General features: G+C 44.3%; 2 protein-coding genes across 3 annotated transcripts; both read left to right on the forward strand.

The window, feature by feature from the left end:
• The first annotated feature begins 10,164 nt into the window (after nt 1-10,164).
• On the forward strand, nt 10,165-20,098 carry dnajb5 (DnaJ heat shock protein family (Hsp40) member B5). 2 transcript variants are annotated; one of them, XM_035166379.2, is made up of 4 exons: nt 10,165-10,313; nt 11,815-12,107; nt 12,697-13,364; nt 18,055-20,098. In XM_035166379.2, the coding sequence occupies exons 2-4, from the start codon at nt 11,897-11,899 to the stop codon at nt 18,286-18,288; spliced, it is 1,113 nt and encodes a 370-aa protein (XP_035022270.1). In that variant the 5' UTR covers nt 10,165-10,313; nt 11,815-11,896; the 3' UTR covers nt 18,289-20,098. The 2 variants fall into 2 exon arrangements, with proteins under 2 accessions (XP_035022270.1, XP_035022269.1); XM_035166378.2 differs by lacking the exon at nt 10,165-10,313 and adding an exon at nt 10,320-10,832.
• Nucleotides 20,099-21,082: 984 nt separating this feature from the next.
• Nucleotides 21,083-24,984, forward strand: akr1a1a (aldo-keto reductase family 1, member A1a (aldehyde reductase)). The gene is made up of 9 exons (XM_035166024.2): nt 21,083-21,114; nt 22,413-22,510; nt 22,594-22,713; nt 23,348-23,499; nt 23,643-23,838; nt 23,954-24,003; nt 24,117-24,266; nt 24,355-24,514; nt 24,711-24,984. The coding sequence occupies exons 2-9, from the start codon at nt 22,430-22,432 to the stop codon at nt 24,774-24,776; spliced, it is 975 nt and encodes a 324-aa protein (XP_035021915.1). The 5' UTR covers nt 21,083-21,114; nt 22,413-22,429; the 3' UTR covers nt 24,777-24,984.
• Nucleotides 24,985-25,105: the final 121 nt, after the last annotated feature.

The raw sequence follows: 25,105 nt of genomic DNA on the forward strand, positions 1-25,105 counted from the left end.
AATATTGCACCCACCGTCCGCTCGGGGCGACTCTTGACTTCCCTGGCGGTATTAGGCGGCTTGCGGGTTGTACGTTGAGTGCCCATAGCTATGTAGTAGCTGTTCATTGCTTCTAAATAAATACTTTTGAACCAGACCGACTCTACCATCTCTACCTAAGGAAAAAAGAACACGACAAAATTTGGTGACCCCGACGTGATCCTGTAGGGAACTTTTGACCAGAAAGGCCGGAACCCAAAGTCGAGGCCGCCCGATCGATTCTCTACATACTCACAAGGCGCCAACTTAAAAGGTAAGCAGAAACCTGTTAAAACAAATTCTGCATTAGTTATATAGGCATTGATATAGATTGTGAGTGTGCGGAGAGGAGAAAAGGAGGTAAACTATACCGTTCTGTGTTTTATGGAAGCAATGAGGGGCTATGTCAAATAAACAGAGGTCTGGGACCCTGTGAAAGGTCAGGGACCTTGTGTGGGGTCCGGGACCCTGTCTTGGCTCAGCAGAAACAAGATAAAGCGAGGTCAAGGACCTGCGTGGGACGGGCGCCACACCCTGTGACGCACGAACCCTTAAAACTAATTCAGATTGGAGAAAAGACAGACGATTCAAGCAATAGATTGCATCCGTGCAACCTAATCTGGGATTAGGGTGTGAACTGGAGGAAGGGGCTACCGGCACTGACGAGTGAGGAGCTTAACTAGCCAGACACACCGTTGCTTGAATCGGGCACAAATTAAAAGATGCCGGGACCATAACGTGTTACGAGGACTGACAGATGAAGTAACTGACTAGAATAAAAAGACTGACAGAGACCAAAAAACTGACAACATAAAAAATATAAGATTTAAGAGGTCTGAATGTGTGGGTATTTATTAAATACTAAACAATAGCGATTTGGAGATTGATTAAAGAACTTAAGGTAACTAATATGTGTGGGTAATGGAACTGATTTGAGTAGTCCTAATATGAACTTCATGTAAAGGAACTATGGTGACACAGCACGAAGTCTGATACAAGTGTGAATGAAAGTGTGTGTGTGGAAAACGAGAGAGAACCAAATTAGGAGGAGATAACAAGAGGAAGGTCACCCAGCTGACAGAGACAGAATAAATAACGAAATAAGAAAAATAGAGCGAGGACGCCATCTGGTGAAGGATAAAAGAACGTACAACTAGCGGTGTACGCCTGCCACCTGGGGGAGACCAAGGGACATTACAGCTCGGGTTACAACTGGTTTGACATCATTGGATTGGCTTGTGGTTTTATTTTTTATTTATTTTTATTTTTATTTTTTATTTTTTCCACTAAGAGACAAATGACGACGGGAACTTTTTACAGTTAGAGATACACACCCCTGACATACCAACACGACCAACCCCGACCCACACCGATACACCACATTACAGCAACATGTCACAGCACTAGCATATCACAACACCTCACTCACGTGGGTTGAAGCACTGCCCTTGGCGCTCATGTCAATAAGAAGTTCATCCAATGGTGTCACCCATCTATCCCCACATGAGCTTCTCACAGGACGGCCCATGCCAGGGCCTCCTCCAGACCCTGGTTATGGACCCGGGTTGGATGTACGTCAGGAGAAATTGACTGACTACATGAAAGCTTTAACTAATCTTACTGAAGTTTTGTCTGCAAAGGTCCAGGCGGCTGCTGGATATTCTGACGAGACCCCACGGAGACTCCTGTTCCAGTAAGACCGGGTGATTGGGTGAGGTCAAAGTTCACAAGAGAAAGTGCCCGACCCTAGGTGGACAGGACCTTGGGAGGTAACAGAGTACCTCACATGCGATCCGAGTAAAAGGAAAAACAGGAGCAATTTGGCACCACCTCACACATTGTGTACCCACTGACCCACCTTCTCGGTCTTTACGAGAAGTAGCCACTGATTTGGCCGACTCCTCCTCAAAATCTTAAAGTAATATGTTGACCACAAAAGGAGGGTCTATCTGTATGTCTTGTCTTTATTATTTCCAAATATAAGCTTGTATACTCTACTTTAAACTCAGCTACGCACCTCTGAGTTCCATATGAGCAAAGAGAAACACGCAGATAATGTGAATGACGATGGAGATAGCAGGACTTCACCCTTCACTTTTCCTACCTGAGACAAATCCCTACTGCTTTCCATGATTTCGGTTACAAGTGTGATTTCTAGTAATCAGGCAGTGAATTCTTATAATTCTAATAATTGTGTTTCTGTTGCTTTAAACTCCATAGATAATTAAGACATTCTAAATGATTTACAGGACTGTTGACTTTTTTGTGACAAATTCTATATAATACTTTGTAATGAATTCAGATATTTAATTCCCAGTTTAACTTTATGTTTGAGCACATCTTTTGTTTAATCAATTTTAGTGCTCCTATTTGATAAGATTATTAAACTGTTCTTATCCCAAGGTTGTGAAGGTAAAAAGTTCAGTTAGTAATTGTCTCAACAATTTCTAATTGTACAATATGAATGTTTTGTATTTTAACAATTCAATTAGAGAAGCAGGTTACTGAGCTGGTAACATATATCCTGTGTCAAATATTTTTATGTATTCAAGAGCAATTTTCGTTAATGGGACTAGAGAGTCCATCTTATCTGGTATTTTAGTTGGAGTTGTTTATTTTCTTTATGTTTTTTATTGTTTTATTAGATGTTTGTTTTATTTATTTTCTTTATGTTTTTTATTGTTTTATTAGATGTTTGTTTTATTTGTTTTCTTTATGTTTTATTCAAACAAGGATATTTTAATATTTCAAAATTCAAATTCAAATGTCAGACTGAATAATGTTCATTGCTCTTTGAAAAGGTGAACTTGCATGATTATGTTATAATATAATTTTTCCTAAAATGGTTTTAGAGTTATGACAATATATAATCCAACTAAATTTGCTATCGAGACCGCCAACCATAATATTTTTATAGTGCACAAAATTAGAGGGTTCCTTGCACTGTTACACAGATCCAAGCAAAATTGGTACTGTGAAATGATATATCCTTAACTGAATAGAGATCGAATTTGGAGTGAAGAAGCAATTTCCACACAGAAATTCTTTATTTATTTAATTTTCTTTGTTTTTAGAATTGGAAGATAAAGACTACTTAAGAATTTTACTTGAGATTTTCACCCTTAGATATAATATGTGCTGACATTTTGCAAGTAAATTTTGTATCTGATGTTGTGATCATTTTATGATCACAAGGGAGGAATGTAATGACATTTTTTTACCATTATACCACACTAAATATTATCTCTGCTTATGCATACTATTTCTGCTTGTGTAAACTGCCAAATTGACATCAGAGCCACAAATCTGAGACTGTGCTCGTCTCCCCCAACAAGACCTCGAAGAGGCCTTCAGCATGTGTCTGTGTCTTATCTCCTGGGATTTTAATATTCACTCAGTCCACACACGTAGTTCTCACAACACATAGTTCACACACACACACAACTCACACAGTTCAACTCTTCCACACACACACATCTCTTCATTGCATCTACATAAAAAGCATACGCCTGCAACTGTTGCTTTGTCATTACAAATGCAGTGTGCTACCCAAGGAATGAATGTGATAAAATGGCCAATGAATGTGAACGAACAGATAAATCTGCACAGAAAAAGTTTTCTTTGTATCCTACAGTGCCTCAGTGTGTCAGAGTGGACCACGATCTCGACTGTGCCCCTCTTCAGAGACCTGAAGTGGCTTCAGCCCCAGCCGTTGACCTCCGCCCTGTATTCCTCCACGAACAGAACAGCAGACACCTGCTACAGGTGTGGAAAGAGGGGACGTTGGGCGAGGGAGTGTCCAGAGGAACGGGGTGCAGCTGCTCAGGCAGATTTGAGGAGGGGGGGGGCCGGGAGAGAGCGGTGGATACTCTGATTCATTCGACGCCTGAGATACATGGTATCGCACCCACACCACACACACATTGATATTAGAAGCAATCACATGCTTAGAAATGAAAAATTACTTTTCTGCATTGTACATCACATGTTCATATGGTTCCTGATATCATATATAAAAACAATGGTTTAGAGATGAATGCAAAATGATAAACCTTTGATAACACGTTTTGTGGAACACAGGCCCCAAAAGTTACACCCACAGATACAATGCACAAACCCCTAGGACAGCTCCAAAGAAACACTCACCCGGAGGATCACGTCTGCCAGCTCCCCGACAATAGTCTCTTAAAGACTCTTAAACATCTCCACTATAACAAATTGACTAAAAAAGCCGCACCAACAAGTCCTTATTATTTTGTTTTAGGAGTAGACATGACAGGAGCTGACCCAATGGGCATCGTTAGGATAAACGTCCGTTCCTCCTCCCCTAGAACTCAGCCTTCCCCTTCCCTGTCTGATGACTCCACGAACTCTCCCCCTGAATCCACCTCACCACTACCATCCCCACCCAGCTCCCCTGCGGTGCAATATTACGACGCCAGTACCGTTGAAGATGTGGTAGAAATAGAGACTGGATACACTGATGAAAACATATGGCTAAAATGGGTCCACTTTACCGCCCGTTCCCAAAACCTCACTAATTGTATAGTCTGCAGTCAGCCCCGGCCCACCTTAAACCACCACCCCCGGCCCCCTACTGATAGACTCGGATCGACCCGGTTTTGATTGCATGTATGGCTTACACATGGAAGCCAGTCCCGCCAACTGTTCTACTCTCAGTCATCTCTTTCCCCCGGCGCCAAACAACACGCTGCCCCCTATATTTACTCCAGTAAAGGGAAATTACACGTGTCTGACTAAAAAAGGTAACTCATCTCACAGAGAGATGGGTTCGATACCGTCCTCCTGGTGTTCTAGAAACATCAATGTTACCGACTGGCACAACGCCACACAACTGGAGTGGGCCCGCAGTGACCTCTTCTGGTACTGTGGAGGAAAACGCTTGAGGAACCGCCTTCCTTCAAACTGGAAGGTTTCCTGCACACTTGTTCAATTGGCCATGCCCCTGACTATCCTCTCTCCCCGCCCAGAAACACCCACTAGCACCCGTCGACGAAGAAAAACGCATTTTGACTTAAAGAGGGACTCACCCACATACATAGACACCATAGGGTTTCCTCGGGGTGTTCCAGACCAATATAAATTAGTGGATCAAGTTGCAGCGGGATTTGTGTCTATCTGGATATGGGTAACTCCCAACAAAAACGTGGATCGCATTAACTACATCCATTTCAATTTCCAACGCCTCACCAACCTTACTCGAGACGCCATAACAGGCCTATCCGAACAGCTCGCCCCTACGTCCCTTATGGTCACACAGAACCGAATGGCCCTAGACCTCCTACTGGCAGAAAAGGGTGGTGTGTGCACTATGATAGGGAGTTCTTGTTGTACATTTATCCCAACAATACCGCCCCTGATGGCTCGGTGACCAGGGCCCTCTCCGCCTTACGCACCATGGCACAGGACATGGCCGCAGACTCTGGAATTAACAACCCCCTACATAATTGGATGAACACTGCATTCGGCAAATGGAAAGGGCTGATTGCATCCTGCCTCCTCTCCCTAGCTATCTTTTCAGCTATCCTAGTCACCTGTGGCTGCTGCTGCATCCCTTGCTTTAGGACCTTGCTCAACCGACTCATCACCACGGCTCTGACCAAGGAAACCATGCCCCCTCCCCCACCCTATCAGTTGCTTTTGTTGAGTGGTGATGATGATGATGAGGGGTGTGCATTGGATGAGATGGAGGTTGGGGAGTTCGTGGATAATCCCCAGTAAATTGTTCACACCATGAAATGGTGTGAAAGGAGGGATTTGTTAAGATTAAAATCTAGGTTTTCCTTTGAATATTTGTTAAGACTAAAATCTATGTTTTCCTTTGAATATTTGTTAAGACTAAAATCTATGTTTTCCTTTGAATATTGTTAAGACTAAAATCTATGTTTTTCTTTGAATATGTGTCTGTGAAGATGGCAATGAAACTGAACTAAACAAGTGCAGTATGTTGGACAGGGGTGGGGCAGGGGCAGTTTGGGCTGAATATGTGGGAAAATGTGCGGCCTTCACATAGTGACTGATAGTAGCCGTTGCTGGCTGGTTTTAATCTTGAAGTTGATTGTTGTGTGTGGGTGTGTGCGTCACATCGCAGTTCAGTCTTGCACCTGTCTGATAATGCCTGTTTGAGAAGACTGTACATCTGTGGCATACAATACACTGTACTTTAACTTGTTCTCATACCTAACTTACTATATTACAGCATAAACTCCATTAGCTTTATTTCAAAAATCACACATAGATGAATGCACTGTTTTCTTAAAAAACTGTGACATACCCTTAGAAAGAATTCAAGCAGCTGCCACTAGGGTCTGAAGGACAGATAGGAAAGGCGTTGTTTTGTCTAGAAAATGCGCATGCCATACTGAAAGCTCACAAGCTGTCAGCCGATTCAAGGCTTGTTTTAAAACACCAAACCAAACACTGTCAGAATGTAAAGATTTGTCCCAGCTACTGTCAAAGGAGGGACGAAACTGGGCTCCTCATCATTGGCGAATTCCAGTGCCTTGAGGCTGGGACCAGCCTGTGCACTAGCCACGTGACTCCCCTCCTGCTGAAGTTCTACCTATTATTATAAATATTGCACCCACCGTCCGCTCGGGGCGACTCTTGACTTCCCTGGCGGTATTAGGCGGCTTGCGGGTTGTACGTTGAGTGCCCATAGCTATGTAGTAGCTGTTCATTGCTTCTAAATAAATACTTTTTTGAACCAGACCGACTCTACCATCTCTACCTAAGGAAAAAAGAACACGACAAAAGCTTCCTTGTGTGAGAAGCCTGTTATGACAAGTGTTTGCTAGAAGTGTTCTGACTGGCATCCGCATCCTGTTGTTCTCTGCATCTTTGTGAAAGTACATGTCCACAGCCGAGAGAGGAGCTTTTACAGATTGTTCAGGGGGGGGGCTGTAAAGAAATCTGTGTGTTTTCGTGTGCATTTCTGTCTGTGTGTGTGTGTGTGTGTGTGTGTGTGTGTGTGTGTGTATACACATACATCCAGCATCCTCATTTGACACCACCACGTCTGTCCTCTCTTCAGGCAACAGTGGTCTCTATGGTTACGGGAAGGGTAGAAGTGAGAGAGGAGGTGGAAAGGACGGGGTGTTTTGAGGCTGTGAGAGGGAGAGAAAAGGAGGGGAGGTGGGAGATGCTCACAGACGCTCGCTGCTGCCTCCTCTTCATGTTAAAAGAAACCCCGTGTGAACCCATCGTCTGCTGTCTCTCACCGTTCGGTCGCCCTCCTGCACCCCCGTCTCTCGGCTGAGGTGGTGGAGTACTCTCCAAGCAGTCGATAACCATGTGACAGTCTGCTCTCAGACTTTAGCCTGAGTGAATATCTCTTTGTTGTCTCATCACACACACACACACACACACACACGTGCTCAGAGGACCCGTTGCTGAGAGTTTTCCTGGCAGACACATCACTGTCTGGCAGATTCCTGTGTCGCCATGGAAACGCAGCATCAGGTCAGGAGCAGTTGCCCCTAGACTGATTTCCGTGCACACTCAGCATCGGAGCAGCACGTGGATCAGTGGTCATCAAATGCAGACATAAAACAGATTGTAATCACATTGCTGGAGGTGTACACACAATCTGTTTTATTCAAGAACCTCTCACAATGACGGAGGAAGATCAGTTTACTGTGTAATCTACGGGCTCACTTGGCGCACACACACACACACACGCACACACGCATGCAGATTTCACATCTCTTCCTAACCGCATGTTTCCATTGCTGCATTGCAGTTGATTTCACCATGTTTCCCCGTCACAGGCCAAACAGAGCGCCCTGCGTGCATAATGCTCCTCTGCTGACCAGTTGCTTTTCTGGGACAGCTGCACTGGCCCCAAGTCCCTCCCTGCTGCCAACACACAAATACACACACACACGCTCAGCTGGACATGTAGGAATGTCTCTCTCCGGGTCTCCACCGCAGATCGTCAAAACAGCGGCTTCTCTGCACACCTGCATTGTTTCAAGCGAAGTACATGCACGTGCGTGAGAGCCAGTGTACATTTGCGTGTGTCAGACAGACTCCTCCATTGAGACACCCACTTTTTCTCTCACCTCCTCGCCTGTCCGATGGGGAATGATGACTCAAGTTTAAATCAGTCTCGCTCTCTCTCTCTCTCTTGCATCGACCCAACAGAGCTGAAAAGCTACTCCCCGCTGAGTGTACCTTCCTATGCACTTAACAGTAAAAGTCATCAATAATGACTCAGAGCTCATTTGGTGTTGTAGTGTGTGTGAGATGTTTTTGGAGAGCTGGGCCGGCTGCTTGTTGAGCCGCTTTGGACGGAGAACAGTGGTGAAGTCGGGGAAGAATTTTTGGCCTTCAGGATGTACCCAGTGTCTTTTCAGCTACAAGAGGAGCCAACTCTCCCCCACAGTGAAGGACGGATTTTAAAAACAGTTCATGTTGGCTTATCTCTGGATTGTGTAACTGATGATTCCAGGGCCAAGAGATTGGGGTTAGTTTGAAAGTATACTTGGTTTAAAAGTGTATTAAAGTTAAATTAGGGATAGAACAAGACTTGAATTAATAGTCAAAGTGAGTGATTGTTCCACAGTCTCATAACTTCAGTTGGTTCTAAAAGTTCCTGCCTCACATGTCAACCAGTATTTTAGTTTGAAATTTTTTAATGAGCACTATTCAAGGACACTATCTGCAGACACGGCAGGAGCCTTAAGGAGCTGCTTCATTACCTGATCTGGAAGCCTTAAAGGGATTTACTGTGTAATACTGGGGTAGCTCTTTTATTACTGTTGGAGGTTATGTTTTCTCCCCTGTTGGTCTGTTGGTTTATTGGTTGGTTTGTAAGCAGGATTACACAAAGACAACTTGACTAGATTATCACTAAAACTTGGTGGAAGGATGCAGTATGGGTCAGAGAGGAACCCATTCAATGTTGGTGTAGATCTGGATCAGGGGGCCAATCAGAAAACATATTTTAACTGTTTTTAACAAAGCCAGATTGAGTTATTATTATTTTTTCCTTGATTTCTCAGAGAATAATTTATAGATTTTAATGATTTTGGTTTCATATAGGGCCTGGTGGAGGTATGCGCTCTCTGAGTGACCTTAGTTTGTTTGCCAGCAGGGTTACGCAACCACTGTTGGACAGGATTTCTATGAAACTGGGTGGAAGGATGGGAAATGGGCCAAGAAAGAACTCATTCAATTGTGGCACAGATCGGGGGCAACAGGGCAGATCCAAGAAGATTTATTTTCACTGGGGATTTGGCCGTTTTTGACATTTTCACCAAATTCTTAGATTTTTGATGAAATCAAACTTAATTAGGGGACTGATATCTACGAGTGTGTGAAATCTGGTGGGGCCTTGATTGAATTTAAGGGGGCTGTTGAACCTTAGCAGAGGTATGTGCTCTATGTGTATCACTCAATTGTTTGGGGAATTGTTCAAACTAACAGTTCCTGTTGGGGTTTAGTTTAAGTTTGAGAGGAGATTTTCAATATCCAAGACAATCTCCAGATTTGACCTTAGGGGGTTACCACTGGAATTTTTGTTGGGGTGAATTCTGGTATTAAGGTCAAGACCAGGGTTGAGGGCTGGGTGGTTATTTTTGGGAGGGTCTGAGTAAGAAAGGGTGGAAGATGGTTTTATTTTAGGATCTGGTGATGGGAAAGTAGGAGTGTGAATAAATCTTTAGTCTTTACAAAGACAGAAGATCAGATCTGTGTGTGTGTGTTTGTGTGTGTGTGTTTGTGTGTGTGTGGAGTCAACACATGACTCAACAGTGTTTATACTCAACCCAGGCACGACTACACGATCATGCATACATATTCACACTTATGCACACCGTTTTTTATCAGGTATTGTTAGCGTGACAGCCCTCCCCCACTCTCTCCTCCCCCACTCTCTCTGCTCTCTCTCTCTCTCCAAATATGACTGTGTATGTCTTCACAGTGGACCCCCACACCTCTCTCAACCCTCTCACCAGCAGAGTTAAAACAAAGCCACTGGTCAGTTTCTCCTGTCAGAACTGGAGCCCAAATGTAACTCCGTGTGAGTGTGTTGAGTGTGTTTGTGAACAGACTCTGAACAAAGAGAGAGGGAGGGGGAGAAAGAGAGAGGGAGAGGGAGGGAGGGAGGGGGAAATAGAGACAGAGAAAGGGGGATACAGACAGACAGACAGACAGAGAGAGAAACACAGAGAGAGAGATAAAGAGAGAAGGAGAGGGCTGGGTTTGCTCCCCAGAAAGCAAAGGATTTTTAGTCACTGAAGGACCAGGATCGGACAGAAAACAAAGCAGCGGTAAGGAAAAAAATCCCACATTTTTAAATATGCATTTTAACCAAAATCTGCCTAAAGTGGTGCAGATGTTTTACAGTGCAGAGAAGATCAAAAGACAGATGTTTATAACCCTTTCATCACTGAAAGTGACTTTTACATATTGGTTATTTATCATGGCTGAAGCAGAAGAGGATGAACTTTAATGAGGTTTTCTCTTTATTTATGTATTTATTATTCTCGCTCAGTGACAGGGATGCAGTTTGACTGACAGGTGTCTGAGAATAGTTTTTTTGTATCACTCGTTATTTCCACTGAGTCGTTTACGCCAGACGCTCAGTAACTGGTCACCGGTTATTTCGGCGGCTGTGATCGTCCCTGCGTGCTGACGTCACGCTATAAGGAGCCAGCGGTGCCGGGGCGGCAGGCAGAGAAGTGAGGGCAGGACAGAGGGAGAGAAAGAGAGAGACAGAGGGAGACAGAGGGGCAGACCGGCCGGACCATGTTGCTGTGATATTCTCCATGTGTTTGCTCATCATCCCGGTAGGAGACTCTTTATTTAATTTTACCTTTATTTCTCCGAATCTGCTTTTTATTTCGCAATTGCTCCGCAGCGTGTTGAGCGTGGGTCTCTGCGACCACTGATTGGTTCTCAGTGAATGGACTAATACATAACTGCTCCTGTTTAACAGCCGCTGTAACACAGTGCTTGTTGGAAATTGAATTAAATTACAGCCCTGAAACTCATTATATACAGTCTGTGGTTTGAATTGTGTGTTTATAATGTGGGCTCTACAGGCTTCTGTAGTAGCGAAGCGCTGTATTGCTTTGTGTGCTGTTTGCAGCCTATATAAAGATAAGAATAATAAAAATGTGTTATAAAAATACAGATGTAAGAAGACTTTGTAGTGTCTCGGTGAAAATAAAATAAAAGATAAGACTTAATTGGGGGAAATTTGTTTTGGACATCACACTGTCTTCAGTATAAAAACAACCAAATAAATGTATCCGTCGTCTGCATATAGATTGAATGTACATATAGTCTAATATAAAACAGTGAGGAAGAGGAAGGTGAAGAGGAAAGAAGAGGTGCCTGATGTCTGAGAGGCTGTGTCTCTAATCATACATCACAGCAGGAGGCAGATCAGTCACTGTCATCTCCAATCAGTCAAGTCTCAATTTATTGAAAACGACTCCATTCACCCACGTACTGTCTCTACCTGTCTGAGCTGACAGGGAGATGCCCTTCGATAAAGCAGATGAAGGGGATTCCTCGGCACTCTACCTGACTCTACAACCGGCTCAGTAACCACATCCCCATAGCAACAGTTAGTAAAACCAGCACTATGTGTTCCCGTGTCCAACTCTCACTGGATAAATTCACAGAAAAAGCCCCTGCAGTAGAGCACTCGAGTGCACGCTGCACCTTTCCCAGGACTAATATAGTTTCTGGCTTTGAGCAGCATCCGCCTCAGAGGAATAATTATAAGACCCTAACTCTAACGCATCTCCTCTATCTCACCAGTGACTGACCACGGCCGTAGCTGAGTAAGTGCGGGGGGGGGTCCCCGAGTCCCAGTCCAGAGAGTGTATGTTTGTGCGCAGCTATGGGGAAGGACTACTACAAGACCCTGGGCATCCCCAAGGGCTCCAACGAGGAGGAGATCAAGAAGGCCTACCGACGCATGGCGCTGCGCTTCCATCCCGACAAGAACAAGGACGCCAACGCCGAGGAGAAGTTCAAGGAGATCGCGGAGGCCTACGAGGTGCTCAGCGACCCCAAGAAGAGGGTGGTCTATGATCAGCTGGGAGAGGAAGGTGAGTGAGGGGGGGGTCGGTGTCTGGGTTTGGTAATGCCTGTCTGAGTCTGTCGGTGAGAGAGTGCAGGCAGGAGCACTCTGTTAGTGAAGCCTTGTTAAGCAGACATTATGATGGATTAAGTTGTTATTGAAATAGCTCAGGAACAGACTCAGCATCTAATATCACAGTGGAGGACTGAGGTGTTATTACTTCAGCCACTAAAGTTATAACGCTGTGTCTCCTCCATGATTTCTAGTTTGTGCATGATTGTCTATTGTTATCTTTAATGTCAAAAACACACCCAGCTGTAATACCTCATCACCTACCTCAACTGCTAGTGTAGTGTGTGTATAACTGTGTGTGTGTGTGTGTGTGTTAGTTTGTGTATTTTATGAGGTCCTTCACTCTCAGCGCTGTTGGAAGATCACGATGATGCTGTGGGATTTCTTCCTGCCCACGTGGGCTACACTCTTCTCTCTGCTGTTAACACCACTCAGTCTTTTCTGCATCTGGAATCTGAGTTCATTTTAATGTGTGTTTTCAGTTTGTGTGTGTTTGTGTGCATGTGCTCAAGTTCTCACACTCTGTTCCACCTGTTCTCTCCCAGGTTTGAAGACAGGAGGCAGCAGCTCCTCAGGTGTCCCTGGCAACTCAACACACCACTACACCTTCCATGGAGACCCCCACGCCACCTTCGCCTCCTTCTTCGGTGGCTCCAACCCCTTTGACATGTTTTTTGGCTCCAACCGCAGCCACAGTCGCTCCAACGGCTTCTCCCACCACAACCACAATGACCACAGCAACGACATGGAGCAGGACATGGACATGGATGAGGATGACCCCTTCACTCACTTTGGAAGACAGTTTGGCTTTCCAGGAGGGATGAACAACGGATTCCCTGGGGAGGGACGCAGGAGGAGGGGGGCGCCGTCAGAGTCCCTGGGCACCAGCAGAAAGCACCAGGACCCCCCAGTGGTCCACGAGCTGAAGGTCTCGCTGGAAGAGATCTTCCACGGCTGCACCAAGCGCATGAAGATCACCCGCCGCAGGCTGAACCCGGACGGCCGGAGCATGAGGACAGAGGACAAAATCCTCAACATCATCATCAAGAAGGGCTGGAAGGAGGGGACCAAGATCACCTTCCCGAAAGAGGGGGACGAGACCCCCGAGAACATTCCTGCCGACATAGCCTTTGTGCTCAGAGACAAAGGTCACGTCCACTTCAAGAGAGACGGTTCCAATATCATTTATAACTGCAAGATCAGTCTAAAAGAGGTGTGTCTGCACATTTTCACCTAACCTCCCTCTCTCTTCTCTCTTGCTGTCTTTTTCATCTATCTATTCTCTCTTTATGATTCTGCATGTAGATGAGTAGCTAATGCTGCTGAGGTTGAGAGTTTGAATCCCAGTGGAGCAAACAAGGCAGAAGCTTTATGCACTTATGGAGCTGCAAAGTTTTGAATGAATGTGCGTGCGTGCGTGCATGCATGCGTGCGTGTTGCTGGAGGGTAAGATCAGTGAGAGCAGAGTCTCTGTCACAGCGGTGTGAGGGAGGCAGCAGGAATGTTGTGTCCTTGTGTGACCTGCTCAGAGCGGCCGTCGTCCTCACTTGTTCTGCACTGCCGTATAAATACATATACATTAACACACCGGCAGGCGGGCACACTCTACATCACCACACACAGACATAGCCATGCATGCGAGCATTCACACTCTTGCATCTTCAAGCAAATTTGCGGACACCCTCGGTTAAAGATGGATTGTAGTGTGGTGGTGGTGACAATCCAGGCCGCTATTACTGTGACTGGCAGGACATTTAATTAGCCGCTCCTACGAGGGCAACGGGTCCAGCAGGGCTCTGCTCCGTCTGTGAATTACACAGGCTTTTAATGCCTCTAACAGCGCTGCCACTCACGGCTCTGCTCTTCACATGGTCGGCTTAATGGCAGGTGCTCTCAAAGAGTTGGAGATGTCAGGGGAGTTGTTTGTTCGCAAGTTTTTTTCTCTAAAAAGCAGCATCGACTAGGAAATAGTGGGCGCCTGCGCACAGCACATGTGAAGACAGCCCAGTTAATGAGAGCGTGATAAAGTTTGTTGAGTCACGTTAAAGAGGAGGTGGTGCTTGATCAAACCTGCACAATGATTAAGTTTGCACTGCAGAACTCCCACAGCTAAAGCCCTGTGGTCTGAAAAGCAACCAGATAAGAGACTTAAGTCTGATGCAGCCAAAGACAGGATGGAGGAGAGAGGGGACTTGAAGATGTGGATTGGGGAGGTGGGGCTGGGTATCCGGGGAATATTAGTGAAGTAGGTCAGATGATTCAGTATCCAAAGCAAATAGGAGCTCATATTCCACTGCTCCGCTCTGCTCTGCCTCCCTCATGATGAGATGCGAAATGCTGCAGTGAAGCACAGCACCGGCTACATGCTGCACACAGGACGACCTGCCACATGTAGTATGGTCCGTGCTCCAGTAGATAATATGACAGTAAGATGATTATTTCCATTCTGAAGGCTCCGAGTTAGTAACATCTAATTCGTATTGTTGTGGAAGTTTTCTGGAAGCTGGTGAAAGGAGAACTCAGGCAGCCGCTGATGTCTTATGCAGAAGAGTTTAATCTAGACTTGATGCATCAAGGAAACCAGAAGGTGGAACAATATACAAACGCTAACAGAGCAACATGAGCAATCGTCATCCCCAAGTCTGCAGATGTCTCACACAGCATCTGCATATATCTCCCTCTACTTGCGTCCATGAAAGGCTAGAATTGCTGTCACTCTCTCTATTGTTCATGTAGGTGTTCGCATCCTATTGGATAGTTAAGCCTAAAGTATACATTCCTAAATTCCATAGTATCCTTACGTCTTGCCACTGGTCTAATACGCAAAAGAGTTGGAGTTTGTGCCTCTCTCTCTGGGGCATCTGAATTGGGTAAGAAAGTCCTTCAACTTAGACACTACAGCGTGCTGTTGGTTGGCCCTTTATCTATAACCTGACCTTGGGAGTATGTGTGGAACTAGACAGGCCATATTCTCCTAATGGTCTACAGATGTAATGTGTGAGGATGGTCAAAAGTTCCTCAACACATGTACAGTAATTTTATCATATATCACCTGCTGTAAGATTCCTCTGCTGTTTTGTTGCTCAGGTTTGTTTTCTGCCTGAAGCGTGCTGCGATGAACGGCCTCATTTAGCTCCAGCCGACCTCGTTTGACCACTCTGTAAACTCCTGGGGAAGCACTGCTAGAGGGCAACTTCCAGCCCGGCAGAATCTTCATCACAACAGCAGCCAGACTCAGTTAGAGAGCCCAGTGAAACTTTGACACATTGATTTCCTGGCCTCTACCTGGATCTATATGGTGGCTCATTCTGGCATTAATGAGGATTCTGCAGTGCGCTGGTATCATCCATGGCAAGTGCTTTTCTAGCTGCTGTCACAGCTGCTCTCAGCAGCAAAATCCAGTTCCAAGCACACGTAGGTGCTAACTGTAGCTGCTGGGCTCTAAAGACTAAGCTCCACCTCATTTATCATTTAGAAATATACTGTTTATATGCCGTGGTCGGAGGTGTTGATTCCATCGAAGAAAAAGGCAGCATGCGCTTTTTTAGCAGCTAATTTTAAACAAACAAATGCCGACAACTACAATTGAGCAAAAACCTGACCTATTTTCCTGGATGGATGGACAGATGGACAAATGGACAAATGGACGGATGAATGGACAGACCGCATTCTTACAAAGTAAAATCACAGTGTACGTGTGTGTTTGTCTGCGTCTGTCTGAGCTGTGGCTTATGCAATCAGTTGGCCCGACGATCAGCTGGCAGTGTGTGTCGAGCATCATAGCAACCCGTCTGTGTGTGTGTAAGACTTGTGTTAGTGAATGGAAGTGTTCATACCGAGAGGATGAGCCACCAGTCTCCATGACAGTCACAGGCTAAATCACCCCACGCTGTACGTATAGCGGGTAAACGGAGGATGATGTCATGGCTGGAAAACTCTGAAGCAGCTGCTCTACTCGACTGGACTTCAACCGTCCACATGTCCATCCCTGTTTGTTAAAAAAACCACCAGACGAGCCGAGAAAATCCCCCAACTGTCTACAACCTTGCCCGTGTTGTGACATAGACTGGGGTCTTAGAGGTTTAGTACGTGTCAATACAGACAAAATGGCTTTTACATCATGAGCGGCAAGTTGACTTGAATGAATGGTGGTAAAAGTTGGTATGTTTGGAAAATACCGAGTGGGATTCTTGAACTCATGCTCCACTAAAAGCTGTGAAACATTTAGCTTAGCATGTTTCCAGCAAGAATTCCTTCCTAACTAGAATATTCTAATTTTAACCAGCGCACCACCAGTCTCTTGAGCTTTTCATATCCGCCCCTCTTACCCCTGACATTATGCAATTTCTCCCCCCATAAGGAAATATCCTGTCACGTGAGCTTCAGTTCTACATCTAAACTTAAAATTTGTACACTGTCGATTTTAGTGCAAATGTTTAGCTATGCTAGCAGTTTTGCGCTAGCAACAAATACACTAACGTATGGTGTTTCCTTTTCACCCGTATTGCTATTCAAATTGTACCGATACTCGTACTGCTAAAAGGATGAATCCTATCAACAATGGGTTCTTCATCTAGCACCACCAGCAGGTGAAGATATCACTAATCGATATCTCTGCATTTGCTCAGGAATAAGCAGATATTCATGGTGACTGTAGTGATCACCTGAGTGTTCATCATCATAGGTCATGATTTAATTTGTCCGTTATGACCAACTTTTCCTTTAGTGTGTGACCAAATACCTTTTAAATTTAAAGACATTTAATCAGCTTCAGCTAAACCTTGTTTTCACTGCTAACTTAGCATGTTAAGTTAGCAGCTAAACCTTGTTTTCACTGCTAACTTAGCAGTGTAGTTACAATATACTGTCTATCACAATCATTTTAAAGTACTTTTTGGGTCACTTTTGTAGAGTGGGGGTAAAAGAGGAGAAGTCATTTCATAAAAGTAATCGGGCAGACTCAAAACCAGGGACATGACAAACCCTTTTACAAACAAGACTCCCCATTATCCCTCTGTCTTCTTTTATCCCCGAGTAATTTTTATAAGTGGCAAGTTTCATCGTTCAACTTTCTTGACCTAAACTCTTTCTCCCCTGGTGAGGTGTAGGTCATCCACAATGGCTCTCCGTCTCGCTCTCTGCACACCTTTATGTTATTTATTCACTGACCCTATTCTGTGTGTGTTAAACCATTTTGTAACAGTTGCTTAGAAATACATTATATAAGGAAGGTTTTCTATTCATCAGGATTTCCATTCACAGACTTGTGGATTTAAATACTTCGCTCTGTTCGGCGCAAATCTGGTGAGTGATGCTCACTGGATTAAAAGCCTGCGAAGTCGTGATAACCACAGGTCTCTGTGTTTAGTTTAGCACTTACCCTACTCTGTGTGTGTCTGTGTGTGTGTGTTAGTGTGTTCTCTCTCGTCAGCCTGACAGCCCATCTGACAAGCCCTCCAACTATTTACGAGCTCAGCCGATTCCTGCCTCACTTCATTAGCCATGAGCTATGCTATGAGGTGGTTGCTAAAATTAGCAGTGTGCAATTTGTAGCCCCCGCCAACACTTACACCCACACAACCTCCACCTACACAGAGAGACGCACAAACCGGAAAACCTTTCCAGTGCCAAGTTATGTTTTACTAATATTCCGGTTATGTAGACCCCACAGAGTTAATGTTAAACTATTTGTCAGGAAGACGTACTCACTGTCTCTTTATAAACAGACACACAAACACCCACATGATGAACACACACAGAGAACATGAGGATGACGTACTGAGGGATAAGAAACCATTTTTTAGTTCATGGAAACACTAAGTCATTGGGATATTTATGGCTTTGGCGTATCATTCCTTCTAAAGATATTAACCCTCTTAATCCCCTCTTCCTCTCCTCTCCAGGCATTGTGTGGGTGCACGGTGAGCATCCCCACGCTGGAAAACCGCATCATCTCCCTTCCCTGTCACGACATCATCAAGCCGGGGACGGTGAAGCGACTCAGAGGAGAAGGCTTGCCTTTGCCCAAGAACCCGTTACACCGTGGTGACCTCATTGTGGAGTTTTCAGTCCGTTTCCCTGACAGGATCCCCCCCCAGTCCAGAGAGATCATCAGACAACACCTCCCCCAGTCATAGGAGGACTCACCTCCAACCTCTCCAGCCACCGCACACTCCAGCCTAAACCCAGAAACACAACCCTTACCAATCCTTTATCCTGTCGTCCCTTAAAGTTTGACCCTTATTTTGAGTCCACCTTCACATGTCTTGTGTTGACGCACACAGCATTAAAGAGACGCTGTGGTTTGTAGGGACTTCTCAGTGGGAGGATGAAGGAAGGATGCCAACACGGTATCAGGGTGTAGTTATTTGTGTTTGTTTTGTCTTTTGGCACAAGCACGCACACACACAAACACCCGAGCGGTGGAGCAGTGCTGAGGGATGGGCTCAGCACAATCCAGGCTTTTACCGAAACTTCTTTTCTTAACTGTTTTTTACACATCAATCGGTGGTTTTATAAACTGTCCAACTCTCCGATCCTCGTCTTTTTGTGATAGGATGAAGTGTGAGATGTTTTTTAATAAGAGACATGTTTTTTCAGGATTTTTTTTTTTTCCAAAGGAGGTTTCAAATTGAATTATTTATTTTTAACTTGAGTGTTCCAGCAGCATTCAGCGTGTTCAGTGCCATCCCCATAACTCTCCCGCTGCCACTCGCTTTTCTCATGAAGCATCGTGCTAGAAGTCTGTAGGCTGTCTTACTGTTTAGTACAATCTGTCAGTTGTGTTCATTACTCCAAATAACACTAGCATGTCTCAGCTGCGTTGGAAAATCTGGGAGTGACAATCACATTCTGTAACAGCAGTATAAGCTTGGATAATACAGTCTGCACATAATATGGGTGCTTCCCCTTCTGAGCCGCACGGCCTGGCTTCATATCTGAGGAACATTTTGGTGCCTTAGCCCTGTGTCATACCACATACGTGCACACACACATGCACACAGACCACACTGTAGAACGACAGTGTGATACAACCAGCCATGTTAAGTGCACAACAGACGATGCCCTATTGCTGTGTTAGACGCGAGCACTGGGAGCTGGTGACCTTGGGGAAAACATCAAAATCAATCACCACATTTTACCGTATGTGAGCGAGGACGTGTTTGAAAGAGAGATCTGATACAAGACTGATGAATTTAGCCAATACATCCCTGTAAAGTGCCGTACAAATACAGGCTGGATTTCCCAGAGGAACGCAAACATGAATAAATCTGAAGTAATGAGTTTATATTCCTCTAGGAAACCCAGCTTTGTTGTGTATAATCAGCTTTCTCCTGTGCCATCTGAAGGCTGTGTCCCTGGTGCTACTGTGAGCTGTGCCAAAAATAGACCATCGTGGTTCCTACTTTTTGGTTTCATGGAGTCCTCGTTTCGTGATTTGATGACTGCCTCTGTCCTCTGTAACATCTCCACATCGAACGTTACGCCTGGTTTTGTTTTTAGTAGAAAAACCCTGTTTAGGAAACAGGTTTTGTAATATTGCAGCAGTTCTCTGTCTCAGCTGCAGGGGGCTCTGAAAGCTCTCTTAAGCGCTTCCTACTGTACTTTACAACCATGATAATATGTGTGTGTTAGGATGGTTTAGACAGATATACTGTATATCACGTGAGAAAATGTTTGAATGCAACATGTTGAAAAATGCACTTTGTATGTCGTAAGAGATGAAACTATGAGACGGTGGGAGAGACTTGAGTGACTTGTCTTGAGTGTGTGAGCGTCCTGCGTCTTCTCTGAGCCTCAGAGGACGTCGGACCGCGGCTGCGACCAGGAGGCACATGTGCTGCTGCTGCTGCTGCTGAAAGACTCGCCGTCACTGCTTCTGTGCATTTGAAGATATTTATGATCTTTTCAAAATTAGAAACAAATAAACCAAATGTGTGAAGTTAACAGTTTGTGTCATTCTCCAGGTTTCTGATCCTCTACACTCTACTGGATTTAACTTTTCCATCTAATAGAAAACTAGGTCTACTCTATCCTCTAAATGACCTGACAATTTTTCATTATGTCATTTATCGTCATGTTTTTGTTTTACTGGCTAAATACTTTCCCCAACTCCCTTAGTGCATTTACTCAAGTACTATACCTCTATACATCTCAATATAAACTTCTTTATCTACTTCAATACATCACAGCTGCAGTTTCTATTTACTTTTTATAATAACATTTTACGTTAAAAACATAAAACTTCAGCAGATTCCCTCTAGACGTGTAATGCAATTTTAATTTAAATTTTATTTTCATTTCATACTTATACTGCGTGAGTTCCAAAATGATCAAATCATAAAATGATTCTGTCCATGAATAAAATTAGTTTATTCTTCTTTCCGTCTTTTCCATTAGTCAAAACTTATTTTGTGGCCGTTTAGAGGGGCCCCACTCCGAGGTGCGGAACCATTAGACTAAACAACTGAGCTGTAAACAATTTAATTGTTTAAGCAGCTACAACATTGATGCATCAGTAGCAATAATCTTAACAGAATGACACACAGTAGAGTGAATACCTCAACCAAGGCCCAGCAGTTCCCTGATGAAACCACGTTTGAATTCATAGATACAGTTTCACTGCACCAAATTGCACACACTCACTCAACATGTCTGACTTTTTTCATTAATATCTGAGTTATTCTCTGAGAAGTCAACGAAAATGTAAAAAAGGCCAATCTCACAATGTTAAAGAAAGAGGGAAAAAATATTTAAGACCCCCCCCCCCCACCTGATCCCGATCTGCACCAAAATGTTACAATTGGTAATATATGTTTAACTGTGTGTTATTTTGGTAAGTTCAGTGGAGTTTGGACTTTTTCCATCGGTTTGAGTTACAGATAAACAAAGGATGTCAGACTTTGACCTCAGTCTGTTGAAATCCAGGACGACCACTGGTCCCTCCACCAGAACGACCCCAGGTAGGAACTTTATAGTTTTGGATGAAAATGAAGACTCCTGTTTTCTGAAGGTCTAATCTGTGTTCCATTTACTCTAACTGTGTCAGTGCATTAGTTAATTACACAATCTGTTCTGCTGCTGGGTCACGAGACAGTCGGGGCAGGTGATTTGTGTTAAGAGGCTGATATCACGTGAAACAACTGTGTGTGTGTGTGTGTGTGTGTGTGTGTGTGTGTGTGTGTGTGTGTGTGTGTGTGTGTGTGTGTGTGTGTGTGTGTGTGTGTGTGTGTGTTAGGATATGGCAGACAATTAGTGAACTGTGGGAAGAGAGCTCTCTGAGATGTGCTGCAGTAACACCACAGTGTGACTAATGCCTTATAGCTGCATCAGCTATTTCTGGCTATAAGTCTGAGTTCGCAGAGAGTTTATATTTCCACTGAAACGCCCTTTTCAACTCCGAGAGAGAAAGAAAAACAAATAATGATCAAAGAACAGCTCGTGGAATATTAATTTTCTCCTGGATGCAGAGTTGTAACTGAGTCACCGAACCACGAGTCAGAGTCAGAATCCAAGTCAGCAAAGACAAGTCCAGTTTGAGTCAGAGTGGTGTCCCTGTTACCAGAGGCTCAGGTTCGATCATTATTGTGCTGCAGTGAAAAAAAAAATTAGAAATATGAAGATTCATATTCAGAATCATTAAGGCATTGGATTAATGAACTTGTTTCTTCCTGAAACCCGAAAGGATTTTGTATGGCATCAGACAGAAAATATGAAGCACCTTTATCAACACTCTTACTTTGTATTTTTACATTGAATGTTTCAAATAAAAGGGACTGTCTCCTCTCCTCTGAAATATATGTTTCCATGCACGTTTGCTGAGATTAGTCTTTTGTATCAGTTCAATAAACAAATCTTTACCCCCCCCAAAAAGAAACTGTACAAGCAAAGTGCATGACATGAGATGAATAAATAATGTTACAGAGTTAATTATGGCTACAAACACACCAATGTCAAGTAATAACAGCTTAATGAAGCCTAAACAACCAAAAGGTTCCTCGCCCCCGACTTCCAGTTCAAGTCAAATCCATGGATGTGGCTTTGTTAAAGGCTCTTGCACATGTAGAGTATTTTGCATGTACACTTGACCCCTGCTGCAGTGCAGGAGTTAATGAATTCAGATGTGAGTGATAATCAGTAACAGAGTATTAGAACTTAGTCATGATGACTGGACAACCACTGGGTCTGTTTCCACAGGACAGGTTCTACATGTGAACACCTCACATCACTCGCTCCTCTGCCTCTGTCTGTCCTCCGTCAGGTCCTCACAGCTGGAACATGAGCCGCTTTGTGACTCTCTCAACAGGGCAGAAGATGCCCATGGTCGGACTCGGCACATGGAAGAGTGGCCCGGGACAGGTAGAGCTACACACACTTTCACAGGATCTGTTCCTTAACACTGTTACATCGTAACATAAGTGACTGATCCGAGTGTTTCCCAGGTGAAGCAGGCCGTGTTGGCTGCTTTAGACTGCGGGTACAGACACATTGACTGTGCTGCTGCGTACAGCAATGAACTGGAGGTCGGAGAGGCTCTGGCTCTGAGGGTCGGACCTGGGAAGGTGAGGAGCTCCAATTGTAATGATTTTACCAAAATTCATTCTTTACTCGACCCTGGAATCAACAGCATCAACTCGAGGATCCAGAATCTCACTTGTTTCAGAGCTTTAAATCACTTCATCCGTAGATTTACTAAGTGCATCTGTAGAGGTTTAGACCTGTCATTATACTAAACATTTTTAAAACTGATTATCCACTTCTTGTATTTACTTGTATCTTACCTTTTGTGTATTGGATTGTTTTTTTTTCCTCTTGCATAGTTTTTGACCCCACCTTTGTACTTGTTATCCTTTTAATCCAATCTCGTGTTGTTTTTCCTTTGCCATGATTTGTAAAGTGAAATGGTTTTAATGTGCTTTATACATTTTTTCTTGATTTTTATTTTTTTATTTTATTCTTTGCAAAAAGTGTAATGTGTCTTAAAAGCTGCAGGAAAGCAATGAAACTATTTAGAACTTTGTTTAGATGTTTAATGTCGATAATCAGTTCCCGACAGGTGACTATGTCCTCTGAGATTTGGATTAACATGAAGGTCAAGGTTGATTGATGACACATTTCTAGATTTATACTTTTAAACACTCGATAAATTAGCAAACATTTAATCAGCGTATATTTATGTTATATTTTCCACCCCAGGCTCTGCTTCGTGAGGAGATGTTTGTGACGTCCAAACTGTGGAACACCAAGCACGACCCGGAGGATGTAGAAGAAGCCTGCAGGACCAGTCTAGCCCACCTGGGTCTCTCCTACCTGGACCTGTACCTGGTGCACTGGCCCATGGCATTTCAGTGAGCAGATCCACACACGATTAAAGTGAATTTGTCTCCCCCTGGTGGTCACTGCGTGGCCCAGGGTCAGTGTGAAGGTGAAATTGCACACACGTTCCCCATCTCAGTCCCTGAAGCAGCCCTCTGTGCGTTTTATGCTTCAGGCCGGGGAAAGAGCTGATGCCTCGACGGGACGATGGAAGTATCTGTTACTCCGACACACACTACAGAGACACGTGGACAGCCATGGAGAGTCTGGTGGATAAAGGTTTGGTCCGGGCAATAGGGCTGTCCAACTTCAGTGCCAGGCAGACTGATGACATCATCAGCGTGGCCAGACACAAACCTGTGATGAACCAGGTACAATGGGAATTTGTCGCAGGCCAAAATAAACACATTAGTTTGGGCTTCACCCACAACAGACAAGATGTGGTTGTTAAATATGGTCAACATTGTGTGTATCATTGTGCCACAGGTGGAATGTCATCCTTATTTGTCCCAAGCTGATCTCCTGTCACACTGTCGGTGAGGGTAATGCCAGTTTAAGCACACTGGTATTTTTTTTTCTCTGAGCTACATGCAATGAAAGTGATGTCCGTGCTGCGTCAGTAGTAACCGTGCTCGTACGTCTGCCTCAGGTCAGTGTCAGTGTGTGTGACAGCCTACAGTCCCCTGGGCAGTGGGGACAGACCCTGGGCCTCCCCCGACCAACCAAGTCTGCTGGAGGATCCTCGACTGGCAGCCATCGCCCAGAGATACCAGAAGACACCTGCCCAGGTCATTCTCAGGTGAGGCAGACCACAAACTAAAAGTCTGACACCTTTCTGTTGCAACTTTGATATGTTACTTTACCCCCCCATCCTGTGACATCTGCAGGTGGCACGTTCAGAGAGGAGTGGTGTGCATCCCCAAAAGCGTGACGCCCTCCAGGATCCAGCAGAACTTGCAGGTGTTTGATTTTTCCCTGACGGATGACGACATGAAGCTGATTGAATCCTTCAACCGAAACGAGCGCTTCATCGTCCCAACAGTCGAGGTGAGTCACTGATCTTGCGGCGCCTCACAATATTTCCCAACTTGTGTATATTCATCCTTAACTGACATCTCAGGCAAATAAGATTGTTTTTAACGGAACATGTTGACGCATCAGTGTATGTTTCCTGAAAGATGTTTTCAGACTTGGATTTTGTAAATATACATTATATCTGACTAATTTTATTTTTCTTCCACAGCGGGATGGTAAGAAAGTGTGGAGAGATGCAGAACATCCTCATTTCCCCTTCCATGACTCTTACTGAGTTCATCCCCACCGACTACAATACTGTTTTTAATGATCATTGTCTCATACAGTAAGAAAGCTATTTTTTAAATTAAAATATAATTTCCCTCTTTAAGATCAATAACAATTTATTGACTTAACTTTTCGGTAACATTGTTGGTTACATATTTTCCAGCCAATTCTTTACTTTAAATTGCAATGAACAATAAAGAGATTATTCCAACACATTACGTTTTCTTACTCTGCCAGAGCGCCCCTGTGTGGCCAGTGACAGAACTACCTCTATGCTTGATAATAATGGTGCCAGCATGTTTCACTGAGTGTAAACTCCTCAATAGCCATTAGAGG

The sequence above is a fragment of the Hippoglossus stenolepis genome, chromosome 9 (genome assembly GCF_022539355.2).
Source record: "Hippoglossus stenolepis isolate QCI-W04-F060 chromosome 9, HSTE1.2, whole genome shotgun sequence".
Lineage (NCBI taxonomy): Eukaryota > Metazoa > Chordata > Actinopteri > Pleuronectiformes > Pleuronectidae > Hippoglossus > Hippoglossus stenolepis.

What these genes read in the sequence shown, in the direction of transcription:
- dnajb5 (XM_035166379.2), top strand. Translation starts at nt 11,897, where the DNA reads ATGGGGAAGGACTACTACAAGACCCTGGGCATCCCCAAGGGCTCCAAC. An exon ending in TGATCAGCTGGGAGAGGAAG is followed by an intron (nt 12,108 to 12,696) that starts GTGAGTGAGGGG and finishes GTTCTCTCCCAG; the next exon opens with GTTTGAAGACAGGAGGCAGC. An exon ending in GCAAGATCAGTCTAAAAGAG is followed by an intron (nt 13,365 to 18,054) that starts GTGTGTCTGCAC and finishes TCTCCTCTCCAG; the next exon opens with GCATTGTGTGGGTGCACGGT.
- akr1a1a (XM_035166024.2), top strand. Translation starts at nt 22,430, where the DNA reads ATGAGCCGCTTTGTGACTCTCTCAACAGGGCAGAAGATGCCCATGGTC. An exon ending in TGAGGGTCGGACCTGGGAAG is followed by an intron (nt 22,714 to 23,347) that starts GTGAGGAGCTCC and finishes TTTCCACCCCAG; the next exon opens with GCTCTGCTTCGTGAGGAGAT. An exon ending in GATCTCCTGTCACACTGTCG is followed by an intron (nt 24,004 to 24,116) that starts GTGAGGGTAATG and finishes CGTCTGCCTCAG; the next exon opens with GTCAGTGTCAGTGTGTGTGA.